The 15,609-nt window shown below is 37.8% G+C and overlaps 2 protein-coding genes across 2 annotated transcripts in view; one reads left to right on the top strand and one right to left on the bottom strand.

Moving 5' to 3' along the window:
• The window catches only part of PPM1E (protein phosphatase, Mg2+/Mn2+ dependent 1E), a 227,903-nt gene extending 214,282 nt beyond the window's left edge, over positions 1–13,621 (top strand). Inside the window, exons 5-7 of the mRNA XM_023243797.2 lie at positions 2,030–2,173; positions 2,408–2,501; positions 8,450–13,621. Coding sequence (XP_023099565.1) covers positions 2,030–2,173; positions 2,408–2,501; positions 8,450–9,507 — 1,296 coding nt within the window. The 3' untranslated portion in view covers positions 9,508–13,621. The remainder of the gene's footprint in view (positions 1–2,029; positions 2,174–2,407; positions 2,502–8,449) is intronic.
• The window catches only part of TRIM37 (tripartite motif containing 37), a 147,329-nt gene continuing 142,805 nt past the window's right edge, over positions 11,086–15,609 (bottom strand). The window contains exon 25 of the mRNA XM_011289105.4: positions 11,086–11,346. Coding sequence (XP_011287407.1) covers positions 11,343–11,346 — 4 coding nt within the window. The 3' untranslated portion in view covers positions 11,086–11,342. The remainder of the gene's footprint in view (positions 11,347–15,609) is intronic.

The raw sequence follows: 15,609 nt of genomic DNA, 5'->3' as shown, positions 1-15,609 counted from the left end.
CAGACTTTTGCTGACAAGATCTGGGTATGGTGATTAAAACAATGGACTAAAAAGGAAACAGAAGCTAGATTACTCCCATACACTTGGTTCTAAATGGGTTGGCAGTGTTTTACTGTGTATCTCTTGAGGGAAAATTTGCTTGGAAAGAGTGAATCCTTAGATGATTCTTGAACTGATTTTCTCTTAATAGGAAGAAAAGTCAGAGCTCATGTCCTAATTTCTTAAGGTTAATCAGACCTAAGGTTTTTACTCTACATGAATGACAGGGGCTCTATATTAAGATCTAAAAGTAAAAATTTTAATCTAATTATCATTTGGGGCATTGGTATATGATTAACTACAGTACTCTATTCATTTCTAACTGGGGAACAATAGCAAGATAATAATTTTTAATTTTTAAAAGTAATTACAGAATTATACATACAGAAAATAAGACTCCTGCCCTATGAATTAAACATTAACTATTTTTGAAATGGACTTGGAAAGAGCAGGGTCACCATTTAATCCATTTTTTCGATCTCATTGTTATTGGTTTATAGCAATAGTGGTGCTTGGAATTAATGAGACTAATTCAGAACTATTTGGTATTAAGTAATGAAAATATTCTGTTATCTCTCCACCTGCATCCCAGGTTTAGATTAATATGCAAATCCAACAACAGGAACCACTAGGGTCTACATGTAGAGGTGGGGCAAGACAACAAAATACTTGTTGACCTCAGACCTTCTCAGAGGCTTTTGAGGGCTGGTGCTGCGTGGCTCTGCCTGCCTTGGAGCTGCTGGCTGTCCTCACTCTGAGGACAAGACTGGCCCCTGAGAGGTGATGTGTAATCACCAACGTGAAACTAAGAGACTTGCTTTGTCTTCTTCATCTTCTGTTTTATCCTTTTTCCTCTGTGCCCTCAAAATCAGGACTTTTCTGACCATGTTCACCTCATTTGCTTTGCCAGTGATCCTGATGTCTCTCAGTCTTGCCAACAGTTCTCTTGAATAATTTAGGTTTGTCTCAGCAGTTACTTTTCTCCTTCTTGTGCATCCATGTGCTGCTAACTGCTGGGAAGAAAGTAGCTATTCCTGTTGTGAAGCAGCCCTGCCTCCTGTTCTCTCCAGGGCATATGCACTGAAGTGTCTTTATCATGTGTTCCAGGGGGCTGAGTTTTTGAACACTCTGTGTGGGAAGGCATTTTATTGGTGGGTGAGGATTTATAACAAACTTTCCCTATATAGGGAAAATGAGAAGTTGTTTTTCTCATTGGATACAAGGGGCCTTTTACCATCCCTGACGCATTGGTTCTAATTTAGGCCAAGTCCTTGGTAACAGAAAGTCATGCTTATTTCGTGGTGACTCATGTCAAATTGGAGATGTCATTTTAGTATAGTAATATCGGGAGCATTAAGTACAGTGGTACTGAGCTATTGAGGTGAAATTCCAGGCTGTTCTTTATGCAGTGTTCCAAAAGCAAAGGCCCCTAAAATTATTATAGATTTTTTTTTAAACTATAAGCAACTTAGCATGCCAGGAAACATGTATCTCTTGGCTCCTAGTTAATACTCAGAGTATGGGAGCATTTGTTGTATATTAATCAGATATTTTATATGTTTTGTGTAATCTAGGATCCTCCCTGTGAACATACATCACTAACAAAATAGAGACCAGAATATGGAAATCTTTAAAGATTACTATAGTGGACTGACAACTGGACTAGGAGGAAAAAGAATTTCAGTTGTTTTGTGTACTAATGAATTACCTGGCCTTGGAAAATCACATAACCTGCTGTAGTTTTTCTTACCTATACATGAAATGAAATGAAATGATCATCTCTGCCTTGCATATCACAGTTTGCATCTATGTGTGTGGACATGCACATAAAAATGCATTGAAAAATAGGAATTACTATTTATTGTGAAATCAAGTTATTAATAATCTAGCCCCCAACTAAAAGTTTATATTAACTATAAACTGCTTCTCAATGAGAATTTGATTTCTATTTATTTTTTACTGACTCTAGTTTTATTTAAATTATTTTCAGAGCTTAAGATGTGGGACCACAGGAGTGGTGACTTTTATCAGAGGTAACATGCTCCATGTGGCCTGGGTTGGGGATTCCCAGGTTATGCTTGTGAGAAAAGGCCAAGCTGTTGAACTAATGAAGCCACACAAACCGGACAGGGAGGTAAGTGTGCTCTGTTAGAGCACATGCCACAGAGGCAGTTTTCTAGTTACTAAGATTCATTTGATTATTATAATTACCACGACTCGCTGAGCAACCATGTCCACCTTACAAAGGAGTAATAAAGAGAACCTCTCCAGGAAGCTGATGAATATTATATCTCTTGTTTACTATGTAAGGTAGAAAAATAAATCCTGAATCCAATTATTTGCTTCTCTCTATTGCATTGCTGTTTAGGATGAAAAGCAGCGAATTGAGGCTCTTGGAGGTTGTGTAGTCTGGTTTGGTGCCTGGAGGGTGAATGGAAGTCTGTCGGTCTCCAGAGCTATTGGTAGGAAAAACTAATTAATTTTTGTTTCTCCAAACTGTCCTCTTCCAGATCATTGTCTTATATTAACTCCATATTATATTAACTACAATAAGAAAACCTGAGATGGTAATTTATATTATCAGACTGGTTATTATTATTTAAAATAATGATTGGATAATGCCTCTTAATTATTTGATTTAATCAACCATTTCATCTATATGCTTAAATACCATTATTAAAAGGGAACTATGTTAAATGCAGAACTTCTTAGTTTCTATCCTTTTTTTCTTTTTTTTTTCTTTTTTGAATGGAAGCCCTTAATCTTTGGGACACAAATTTGCTTAAAACCATAGTGATCCTCATTTCATTCCATTTTGGGTCATATTTAGCTTGACTCGGTATTTTCAAGAGAACAAGAAGGCTTCCCTCTCTATATTTTACCTTTCTTATGTCTTTACTTGTTTTTCATTGAATTATAAAATGACATCAACATCGTACTTCTTAGATGAAAACAATTTTCTTTATGTGGAATATACTGATTTGCCAGGTAACCCTAGGTTTTAAAGAATCTGGCTCCCTGGTACATAAGTTCTTCAGAAGGGGAAGTCAATGAAACTATCTAAAACTTAGAGAGTAAACAGCTAAGCTTATTGGACGGAATGACAAAATGCAAGGGCGTAAGTTCAAAGATAGTCCTGTTTCTATTTTTGTTTTACTTTGGCACCTGGGTTTATTATATTTTAGGCTTCATGTCTTAGCTTCATTTTCTGGTTTTAAGAATTTTTTTTTTTTAACATTTATTTATTTTTGAGACAGAGAGAGACAGAGCATGAACGGGGGAGGGGCAGAGAGAGAGGGAGACACAGAATTCGAAGCAGGCTCCAGGCTCTGAGCCGTCAGCCCAGAGCCCAACACAGGGCTCGAACTCACGGACCACGAGATTGTGACCTGAGCTGAAGTCGGACGCTTAACCGACTGAGCCACCCAGGCGCCCCTCTGGTTTTTAAAAAGAATAAATTTGTGTGTATCTTTATAGGTGATATGCATGCATACTGCAGTTCTTAGACCCTGCTCCTAAAGAAAAAATGAAGTGATTTGACATAGGGATAAAATGGATAAACGGCATTCACATCCAACCCCCCAATTTTGCTTATCATTACCAAAACATTCTAGAACATTAACAAAATCTCAAAGGATTGATTCAGTTTCACCAGTGATGTGAGTTCCTCCCACTCTTTGGGAAGGTGCTGGCAAGCTGTGAAGTGGCCCAAATGTGAGCAGCAGAAGGCTGAGACAGAAAGTGAAAACTGAAAGATCCTGCAAGTGCTTCTGAAAAAATAAGAGTTAGTTTTATCTTAGACTGAGAGAGTTATTAGGAGCTCTGGAATAAGACCACTGAGGAGAAACTTCTCATTACTAAAACACACCCTCATGTAAAATTATTTCTGACAGTTCCTCTTGATCTTACTGTCTTTGTCACAGTACTGAAACATACCTTTCATACTGGTAATAGAACCAACTTTACTAGAGAATACTTGCCTTTTCTTGCTTCTAAAATATAACACAAGGAGAAACCAAAAGCAAGGGAAGACTGTCCTTGAATAAGAGACAGTCTAAGAGAGAATAAGGCAAACTTCATAGACGAAGTGACTTTTAGGTTGGATGTGGAGGACAGTGTGTAGGGGAGGAAATTCCAGGGGTAGGGGCATACAAATACGTGGGCGCCTGAAAGGGCATGCCATGTTTTAGGAACAGCAGCACATACAAGAGACTAGGGCAGAGGGTGGGCGTGGTAAAAGTAAGTGTTGCTGCCAGATTGTGAAGGGGTTTATATGCCAGGCTAAGTAGTCTAGACTCTCCCAGGTGAATAAGCATAGAGGCCACATGATCATTTATAATCCCTTATAAAGGTATTTGTTTGGGATGATGGTATAGAAGATGGACTAGAGTACAAAGACTAGATGGGATCTTTCAGGGGCTGTTGATACAGTTTGTTACAGCTACGAGGGCAGCTCAGAAAGGATACAGAGGAGGCTGAAATTGATTGGATGGAAGTGACAGTTTGTGGGGGTGGAGGAAAGCTGGCTTCCAGGTTTTTGACTTGTGTGACTGAGATGATAAAGCATCTGTAAAAAAGCAGCAGCAGTTTGTGGGGTGGGGAAAAGGGCGGGTAATGAGTTCATTTTGGACATATTTTATATTCTAGGTACCTTACCTGTGTGGTATCTTAGAAGAGATAATTTATATGTAGTTGGAAATACAAATCTGAGCTTAGCAGAGTTCTGAGTTGCAGACAGAAATGTGGGAACTCATCCCGTTTTGGCAATAATATTAGCAGTCTGTGAAGTGATATTGTATATATTAGTTGACACTATAGGCATTGCCCAGGAAGACCATGTAGTGTGATGAGAGACCCAAGGATGAGACTCATTACTGAAGGTTCCTGCTCTCTAGGTTTGTATCTTGGCTCTGTCACTTTACAAGCTATGGGCCTTGGGAAATTAACTTCCTTGTGTCTGTTGTTCCTTTGTAAAGCAGGAATAGTAACAGTGACTGGCTCATGGAGTTTTTGTATTAAATAGTATAATACATGCACCATACTTAAAACCCTGCCTGGCAGAGTTTTAGCACAAAATGATCGTTAGTGCTGTTATTAAGTGAAAGAGCCAGTGAAGAAAATCAAGGAGGGATCAGAAATATACAAGTGGGCTACCACAGATACTAAGTAAGAGAATAGGGTTTCTAGGAGTTAAGTAGTCACAGGGTCAAGTGCTAGAGAGGTGAAGTGAGATGTGGGATAAAAAAAAAAAAGACATGGAATTCTGAAAATAGGAAATAATTGGTAATATAGGAGAGAAATGTTTTGGATTAGTAGGTGAGAAAAAAAAATCAGGAGAGGGAGAATGAGCAACAACAAAAGAGTGTGTGTAGATTTAGTTTCTTGGGCAAGTTAGTGGTAAAGGAAATAATGTGGTGGCTTGTGGGAAAAGCTGATTTGGGAAAGGGTTATTTTTATTGTTTTTGTTTTTAGGATAAGGAGTTTAGATCAGATTTGTAGGATAAAAGATGAGAGCAAGTAGAAGAGAAACTGAAGATGAGACAGAAATGAGTCCTAGAGAGTCAGGTCCAAGAGCACAGGTTAGCTTTGAGAAGGAGACTGGTAACTCATAAGGTGAATCTCTTCAAATTAAAATAAAAAGGGAGGGGGTAGGGGAAGGAATTGAGGGAATTCAGGTTTGATAAACTTCATTTTCTTTGACATAGGAAATCAGGCCCTCTACCAAAATCCAGTAGCTTAATTGGAAGAGAGAGGTGAAGAATGTGGGAAAGATTTGGAAAGCTCACAGAATAAAACAGGGGGCTAAATGGGGACAAGAAAAAGGACTCCTGAGCTGAGTTCAACTCTACTTAGGAAATAAGGGACACTTTTAAAGCTTTAAAAATGAACAGCTTTCAACAGTTTCTCCTCCTGAGCCCTTCAGATTTATGATCCCAAGTTGACAGAGGCATGATGTTTCCTAGCACATGGAGAGAGGAGGTTGAAGATAAAAGGATGTTGCCATTTCTACCATGAAATGGATAATCACAAATTTGGGGGCGAAATGTCATGAATTTGACATCCAACAGTAGAGCAGGTGAAAAGCCAGAATTTTGGCAGCATTTTCTCTGTGCAAATCTTTTGTATGTTCTGTTCCAAACTAACAGTTGCAGTAGCCTTTTAATTGAAGCACTAAAACAAGATTTTTGGGAACAGTATGACTCAGATCACATTTATTTTTAGAGCTGGAATTCAGAAAATAATAATGATGATAATAATAGGTGGAACAGGGGATGGGGAAATTTAGTAAAGTGGATTGGTGGAGAACACTGAATCCTGTGATTGGAAGTTTTGATTAGCTTTCTCAGGCTACTGGGAGGCATCATAGTATAGAAGTGAAATTGAAGTTGATGGAATCAAAACCATGTTTGAGGGAAGATGGTTCTGGCTACTGTATGAAAAAGACTAGTTTCTTATCTTTTATCTGTTTTTCAAGGTATCCCATCACGAGACCTGCTGAGAGGGCATGTGGCCCACACTGGTCCTAGCGGTTATCGCTAGGGTTCCTACTGAGCTTTCTGGGCCTATGTGAGGATTAAACAGGGATGTGAAATGTTGGAGAGGACCTTACTTATAGGAGAGAACCTACAACAAATTATGAGAAAGAGTAATGACAGAGCCAGATCACTTAAGTATAATTTCATTTTACCATCCCCTAGTTACAAAGTCATTTTAGTACTTCATCAGTACCTAATGAGGGTTTGTAAGTAACAAAGGTAGGGTTGGGACCCAGGCAGTCTGACTCCACCAAGCTGTACTTTACAAATGATAAAATGTTTTGTAAATTTTAAAATTTTAACTGTTTCCTAATATAGCAGTTATTGCTAAATACTGTTTCCTATGTACAGTAGAAAATGAGTATCCCTTGTTGTACTAATAAGCGATCCTGTGTTATACTTAATAGGCTAAGGACCCTTTGGCTAGGCTCTCTCCAAGTACCTAGAGGAAAACAATAAATATAGAGAGAATGGATCTGGAAGTGCTCTAGATCTGAAAGATCCAATGTGCATTGTAGATGATTAATTTTCTCAGTAGTCTGGTGATAGACTGGAGACCATGAGCCCACATTAAGCTAAGTTTCTGTCTCCACTCCAAGCACTCCATATATAGCTATGCATCATTCCTTAACAGAGAGTTGTCTCTCTGTCTTTGTTAATGCTATTCCTTCAATCAAGGGCTCTTCTATGCCTGGTGATAACTAACTTCAAGGCCCAGTTCAAATGTCATTCTGTAAGTGGATGAACTATTAAATAAGAGAGAAATAATGGCCCAGTAGGGCTCTGGGGGCTCTCACAGTGTTCATAAGTAGAGAATGAACAATACCAATAAAGGTGGCAGGGGGAGGGGGTTCGATCAAAGACAAATGAAGAAAGCAAAAATACGGTAGTCCCTGAAGATGAGAGAAATATGATTTTTTCCAGTTGTTCTCTAGAAGTTACAAGTAAAGCAGCTTTAAAAAGCAAAAAGTAGGGCACCTGGGTGGCTTAGTCGGTTAGGCAGTTATCTTCAGCTCAATGATCTCATGGTTCGTGGGTTCGAGCCCCGCGTCAGGCTCTGTGCTGACAGCTCAGAGCCTGGAGCCTGTTTCAGATTCTGTGTCTCCCTCTCTCTCTGTCCCTCCCCTGCTCGCACTCTGTCTCTGTCTCTTCAAAAATAAATGTTTAAAAAACTTAAAAAAAAAAAAGCAGAAAGTAACTAAGTAAGTAAATAAATAAATAGCAGAAAGCAAACCAGATTGGGAACCAAGAGGCTGACATTCTAGTTCTCATCTGAATCTTGGGATGACTTTTCCTGGCTTAAGGGAGTTGACTTGATTTTTAAAAATCCCTTGTAACTCAAACCTTTCTCTGTGCTAGCAGCATAAAGCTATTACTTTGAAAACAAAGACAGAAAATGTGTTTAATGAAGAGTGATCACAACTTTGGTTTTTTTTTTTTTTTTAATGTGGACTTGTTCTCAAGTCTGTTAAGTCAAATTTAACCACTAATAAAAAAAAAAGGCAGATCTATCAATAAACAAAATGTTCCTGTGTTAAGACTGAAATTTTTCAATGCAGCAAAAAATTTAGATTTGACATTTGTTGCCATGCTCAGCTAAGCCTAAATCATAGCTAGAGGCACAAGATTCAGAGTATAATAAGCTAGCTAAGTAAGTAAGCCCAGTGAATGGCAATTATTTAACAGAGAGTAAGGAGTGAGCAGCATCTGATTAACAAAGAATTCAAGTACTATATTTTATCTGAAACTAGTTTATAAATTCTTTCCAGTGTATTCAGATCACAATCCAGTAAATTATGATCAGTCACAGCATTGGCCATAAACATTCCTATAAACATACAAGGTAAATTTGACCTACTTTTTAATTCCCACAGGAGATGCTGAACATAAGCCATATATCTGTGGGGATGCAGATTCTGCCTCTACTGTTTTGGATGGAACTGAAGACTACCTCATTCTGGCCTGTGATGGCTTCTATGACACCGTGAACCCTGATGAGGCAGTGAAAGTTGTGTCTGACCACCTGAAGGAGAATAATGGAGACAGTAGCATGGTTGCCCACAAATTAGTTGCATCAGCTCGTGATGCTGGGTCAAGTGATAACATCACTGTTATTGTGGTATTCCTGAGGGACATGAACAAAGCTGTAAATGTTAGTGAGGAATCAGATTGGACAGAGAACTCTTTTCAAGGAGGGCAAGAAGATGGTGGGGATGATAAGGAGAATCATGGAGAGTGCAAACGCCCTTGGCCTCAGCACCAGTGCTCAGCACCAGCCGATCTAGGCTATGATGGGCGTGTGGATTCATTCACTGATAGAACTAGCCTGAGCCCAGGGTCCCAAATCAACGTGCTGGAAGACCCAGGCTACCTAGATCTCACACAAATAGAAGCAAACAAACCTCATAGTGCCCAGTTTTTGCCACCAATTGAGATGTTTGGTTCTGGTGCACCAAAGAAGGCAAATCTTACTAATGAGCTAATAATGGAGAAAAAATCAGTTCAATCATCACTGCCTGAACAAAGTGGTGCTGGAGAGTTTCCCTCTTTTAATTTGGGTTCAACAGGGCAGCAGATATACAGAATGGAGAGCTTATCTCCTGTCTGTCCTAGGTTGGAAAATGAACAGTTCAAATTCCTGGGAAAGAGAGTTTCCAGATTGTCTCATTTACGCTATCATTATTCAAAGAGATGGTATGGATTCAGGTTTAATACAAAGTTGTATTCATTTATGTCTGCTCAAGAGCCTTCCCACAAAATAGGCACTGGTCTGTCCTCACTTATTCGAAGTGGGAAGAGAAATAGGATGTTAAGAAGTTTTTTGCCATGGAGGCAAAATATTTGGAAAGGATACAGTGCCAACATGATGAGGAAGCTCAGAAAGAGTAATGATATTCCAGACCCAGGTCTTCCTTGGAGCTATAAAATATAATACTTTCTCTCTTTAAAGTAGGCTAGCTAGCTCTCCCCCAATAAAAACACCACTATCAGAGTAGAAACAAGGTAGACATTTCTGAAATATATGTGCTTCATTATGAAACCATGGATGGCTCAATTCTTAAATGTAAATAGATCTCTAGAAAACCCAAAAGTGTTTTCAATCTAAAAAAAAAAAAAGTATTGGCGGTTTCACTAGCAAAATTATACAACTGGTCCCTGTGATGTGTCTCCACACCTACATACAATCCCCACTTTACTACCCTTCACATCACTAGTGGAAGCTTGTGAGTTATTTTAGTCAGGATATCTAATGTTGAAATCTGAACGCAGGTGATACCTGGTTTGATGTGCCTAATATATCTATGGGAAACCTAATGCAGAATTAGATTTAACTGGGGGATGTTCCTTAAGACTGGGGACTGTGAGGGAACCCCTCCCCTCTTTTTTTTGGTTGGTAAAAGACTAAAAGCCATATGGGTTTTAATTGGTTACAGTGAAAGCAGAAAACTAGTATAAAAGTGTCATATTTTCAGACTTGTGAGGTGGTATACAGTCAAAAAGATATACTGATTTTTTTTTCCTGTAACATAAAAGATTATGAAAATTTTCTGAATTAAAAAGTATTTCCTAGGGCTGTGTAGCTATTTGGGAGTTTCATAACCTGTTATGGTGCTTTTGGCAGAATTTTTATTATTTGTCATTTTAGACTGCTGTCAACTGGTTTTAACCTATGATGCTAATATGTTTTTCACTGTACCTTCATCTCAGGAATAAAACTGATTTAATGGAGATGATGTTAGGTACAAATATACTAGAATCAAGTTACCATTTAAAAAAGAAAAACAGTATTTCTATTTTTTCTGCCTTTTTTTAAGTTCACAGACAGCAAAAGCATACACTACTACAAAAATAAAAACTGGTTTTGGTGAATGAAAAATACTGGTTTTAACTTCTCTAAAATTGTTTTCCCCAAGGGAATGAAATAATTGGTATGAAAGAGGTTGAAAGCACTGCCCAAAGTCAGCCCAGAGAGGCCAAGTGCAAAGGAGAAGGCAGAGAACGGAGACTGAGGTCTATCTAGTTACGAATGGAGAATGCTCCAGAGTCCTGCTACATGCAACTTCAGACTGCAGAGAGGACGTCTTTCTCATTTCAGTATAGTTACTTATATTTGATAATTTGTCTGTTTTGCCATTTCTGTAGTTTCAAGCTAGAAGCATATCTTTAAAGACAGCAAATAAACTAATAAGCAGATTCATTCTGTGAAGCTGCCTCTGATTCTCTTGAGAATCATGAATAATACCACATGACCTTTTACCTTCCCCTAGTCAACCGTGGACCAGCCATACCATGGACAGGAGCTGCCCACTCACATATAACACTGGGAGGCACCAAATGTTCTTGCTGAAAAATGTCCACTGCCTGTGTTTTTTACAGAATAATACTGTTACTTTATGTTCCCCAGACCCATAATGGAGGACTCAGATTCCTAGATTTTAAAAACAAAGGACTGCAGCGTATTTTGGATGCCAGTATAGCTATATCAAATACATAAAAACTTCAGCAATGATCAGATTGTTAATCTATACATTTTATTTTTAAGAATTTGTAAGATTTTCAGTATTTCTCTTGAAGTCATTTATTCTTTTCTCAAGTCTTCTGACACGTGGCTAAAAAGGAGGAAGTAAACATGGCTCCAACTATAGTACCAGAATTTTCACTAACCTGATGTTTACCCCCATATACGGACCTCACTCACATCTGTCACTTTCTGAAGCCTAGATCTTGTTAACAACCCATCAGGTGAAGAGTCAGTTTCAAATCAAATTATCTAAGGAAACAAGAAAACAGGCAGCAGAGTATTGGTACACATTATAGTCCAAAGCACTTACCTAAATTAAAAAAATTTTTTTAAGATTTTCTGTAGTTGTCCATTGCTACTGTGTTTGATCAGAATAAAGAAGGTGAAAGGAAAGAAGATACAAATGATAGATTTTTTTCAGTGGGGAAAAATGGTTGGATGAAACTCGGATGAATAGACCACACTTTTAAGGGTCTGAATTTTGTAGATCTGACTATATAAGTAAGCAGTTCCATTTTTCATACCAGTAGCCCTCTAGAAAATAAAGCAGAGTAGTTCTAGTGTGGTCAAGTTATAAACCAATATTGTGAAAAATAGCAACTCTTCATTTGTTCACAACATGCATATTTATAGAGTAGTTAGGTGACATTTGTAAGGTAAATCCTTTAAAATTCTACATTAAAGTAGTGGTTATTGGTATGATATATGCTGCTCTTGATTCTATAAACTAGGTAAAAAGCAGTGCTTTGTGAAATGCAGTGTTATATCTTAATGCCACTGGTGATAGAAAGTAGTTCCCTTCAGTTCAAATCCTGTGCCCTTATTTGCTGCTTGCTAATGTAAGCAATAAGTACCCCTCTAACTAATGGTATCTACACATTCTGTAACTTGTATTTAATGATGGTGTATCTGGTGATTGTAAAAATATTAGATATAAAAGTATATATAATATATATTAACTGTTAATGCTGAGGTAATAGTCTGTGAATTATGTGTTTTGTACTTTTAACTGTGTAATTTAGTGGTGGTGAAAATTCTACACTCAGTCCTTCAGAGTGACAGTATCCCTTTTTCAATTTAACATGATATGCATCAATTTGTTTGCCTGCTAAAGTCTTGTTAGAATAGGAAATAGTAAAACAAATATAAACAAGAAAGTGTAGTACTTGTTAGGGAAACAGACTTCAGGTTACCAAATGAAGTCCTTACAAACTCCTTGTACATTCACTGTGAGTTTCAAAGGGAATCGGTCCCTAAATTTAGGGTTTCCTTTGTTCACTTTCTAGATGTGTACTTTTGAGGGATATCTGAGGTTTAGCAACATTACAGCACCAAACACTGGGGCTATTAATCCCACTTATATCTGTGCTAAAGGGGATGGTGGAAACACACATGTATATACCTTTACTTTACCTAGAAGTGCCATCCACTGTCCTTGAAGTAGTAAGATTAAAGTTACTATTGCATTTAAGTAGGAGGATCCTTGAAAGTAACACCTTTTCCAAGGACAGTGTCAACAATGTCAATGTCAACACTGAGTCTGATTCTGACCACATTTATAGTGGTATAATGTCAACGTGGTGGTATAGTGTCACGCTGTATCTTCATGACAACCATACTCCATTGTTGGAACACTGTGCCAGTAAAAAGTGCAACATCCGATGGGCAGATGAAAATGATGCATAAAGAAGTTCAGTGTTTACAGATAAAACTGCTGTGGTTCAAGTACTTCTCCATCAAAGGCTTGCCAAGGCTTTGTGAGAAAGTGATTTGTAAATTATTACTTTAGTGTTTAAACATAATTTATTCACTCAATGACCATTCTCGCCTACACAAGGCCACGAAGGGGGGATACTATATAGTTTTGGTCACATCGTAATTTTGGACACTTTTTCTTTGAGTCTTAAATTAGCAAAAGAACATACTTTTTTCACCTTTTAAAACCATGTGATATATTAAAGGATAAATTACCCACTCTTCTGTTCTAACCTGTGAATAGCTTAAATGTTTTTCTTCAAAACAAGATACCACCAGTATTATCACATGACTATTTTCCAAATGGTACTGTGTTGAAAAGTAATTGTTACTTCATCTTAGCAGTATTTTTTATCTTCTATTTTGAAGACTATTTATTGTATTAATTAGAAAATAGGAAATAGGGAACTCCAGATTGACACAGCAGTTGTTCTGGAAAAGGAAATACTTTAATAAACTCTGATGTATTAGATAATCCACAGATACATCATTGTTAACTCTTACTCTAGGTGCTCTTTGATGAGAGACAGGCTTTGTTCCCTTGTTCATGACATTACTCTGCAAAGAATTCTCTATGGAGTGAAGCGAATGAAGTGAATCATTTCTTACCAAGTAAATTTAACAATTTACAAACCTGCTCTACAGCTCACTTTTGAGTTCAGTTGTAATCATGAGTGATCCTTCATATTTTATTAAAACTATTCATTCAGGTTAAGACATATGTGGAAATATTGCCAATACCTTAATAAAACCCAACAATTTAAAACCACTAGTCATTTGTCTTTTTATTCAAAGGAAAGATAAGTTATTTATTGCTAAGGTTAATAATCATAGCAACGAAGAACCTCAAACCAAGCACATACTCCTAACCTAGATTAATTCAGACTCTGCTATACAAGTCTAATAAGCAGGAGGAAAGGCCTGCTGTGTTTAGGTGTAAAAACAATTCTCCAAACTATCTACTGCCCTACATATGATATGTCACTTTCAACAAACTATACAGAACCATATGAAAAAAAAAATGTATTCTGAAGAGTGAAGCAATCATCAGAACCAGCCACCCTTAACAGCCAAAGCAGGCTTGAGAAAGAACAAAGCTGGAAGTATCACAATCCCAGATTTCAAGCTATACTACAAAGGTGTAGTAACCAAAACCAGTACCGTACTGATACTGGCATAAAAAATAGACCTAGTGATCAGTGGAAGAGAACAGAGCAAGCCCAGAAACCCAGTCGATGTGTGACAAAGGAGGTGTAAAACTATACATGAGGGAAACATCAGTCTCTTCAGTAAATGGTGGTAAGAAAACTGGACCACAGTCACTCTTACATGGTACACAAAAATAAATTCAAAATGGATTAAATACCTAAATGTGACACCTGAAACCAAAAACAAAACCACACCAAAAACCTAGAAGAAAACATAGGCAATAATAATGTCTTTAACATGAGCCTTAGCAACATTTTTCTAGATCTGTCTCCTCAGGCAAGGTGAACAAAAGCAAAAGTGAACTACGGGGACTTCACTAAAATAAAAAGCACTTGCACATTGAAGGAAACTATCAACAAAATGAAAAGGTAACCTGAATGGGAGAAGATATTCACAAATGACATATCTGATAAAGGGATAATATTCAAAATATATAATGAACGTATACAACTAAACATCAAGAAAACATTCTGAATAAAAAATTGGCAGAGTACCCAAACACATTACAAAGATGACATACAGATGGCAAAGACACATGAGAAGATACTCCGTTATCACTCATCATCAGGGAAATGCAAATCAAAACCACAATGAGATATACGACATCAGAACAGCTAGTATCAAACAGACAAGAAATAACAAATATTGGCAAGTATGTGGAGAAAAAGGATCCCTCATGCACGCTTGGTGGGATGTAAACTGGTATAGCCACTGTGGAAAACAAAATGGAAATTCCCCCCAAAATGAAAAATTGGGTGCCTGGTGGCTCCATCAATCAGTTAAGTGTCTGACTTGATTTTGGCTCGGGTCATGATTTCACGGTGGGTTTGAGCCCTGCACTGGGCTCTGCGTCGTGTGGAGCCTGCATGGGATTCTCTGTCTCCCTCTCTGTCTCACCCTTCCCTGCTCGTGTGTGCACACTTGCACGCTCTCTCAAAAATAAACTTTAAGAAAAAACTAAAAATTGAATTACTGGGGTGCCTGGCTGGCTCAGTTGGGAGAAGTGTGTGACTCTTGATCTTGGGGTCATGAGTTCAAGCCCCACAGTGGGTGTAGAGATTACTTAAAAAAAAATAAAATATGTAAAATAGAATTACCATGTGATCCAGTAATTCCACTATTGGGTATTTACCCAAAAGAAATGAAACACTAATTCAAGAAGATACATACACTCCTGTTTGCTGCAGCAGTATTTACAATAGCCAAGATAGGGAAGCAACCCAAGTGTCTGTCCATTGACAGATGATTGGATAAAAAAGATGTCACACACACACACACACACACACAGGAATACTACACAGATATAAAAAGGGTTGCAGTCTTGCCATCTGCAATAACATGGATGTACAACGGATATCATGTTAAATGAAGTAAGCCAGAGAACAAATACCATATGATTTCATTTATATGTGCAATCTAAAAATCAGAAAGCAGAAACAGACCCATAAATACAGAGAACTGACGGTTGCCAGAGAAGAGGGTAGTATGGCCATCGGTGAAGGGGAGTGGGAGATCTAGGTTTCCAGTTATGGAATAAATAGGTCACAG

This window comes from Felis catus, chromosome E1 (genome assembly GCF_018350175.1).
Source record: "Felis catus isolate Fca126 chromosome E1, F.catus_Fca126_mat1.0, whole genome shotgun sequence".
Classification (NCBI taxonomy): domain Eukaryota; kingdom Metazoa; phylum Chordata; class Mammalia; order Carnivora; family Felidae; genus Felis; species Felis catus.
Note: the sequence above shows the minus strand (reverse complement) of the source record. Positions and strands in the feature narration are given on the sequence as shown.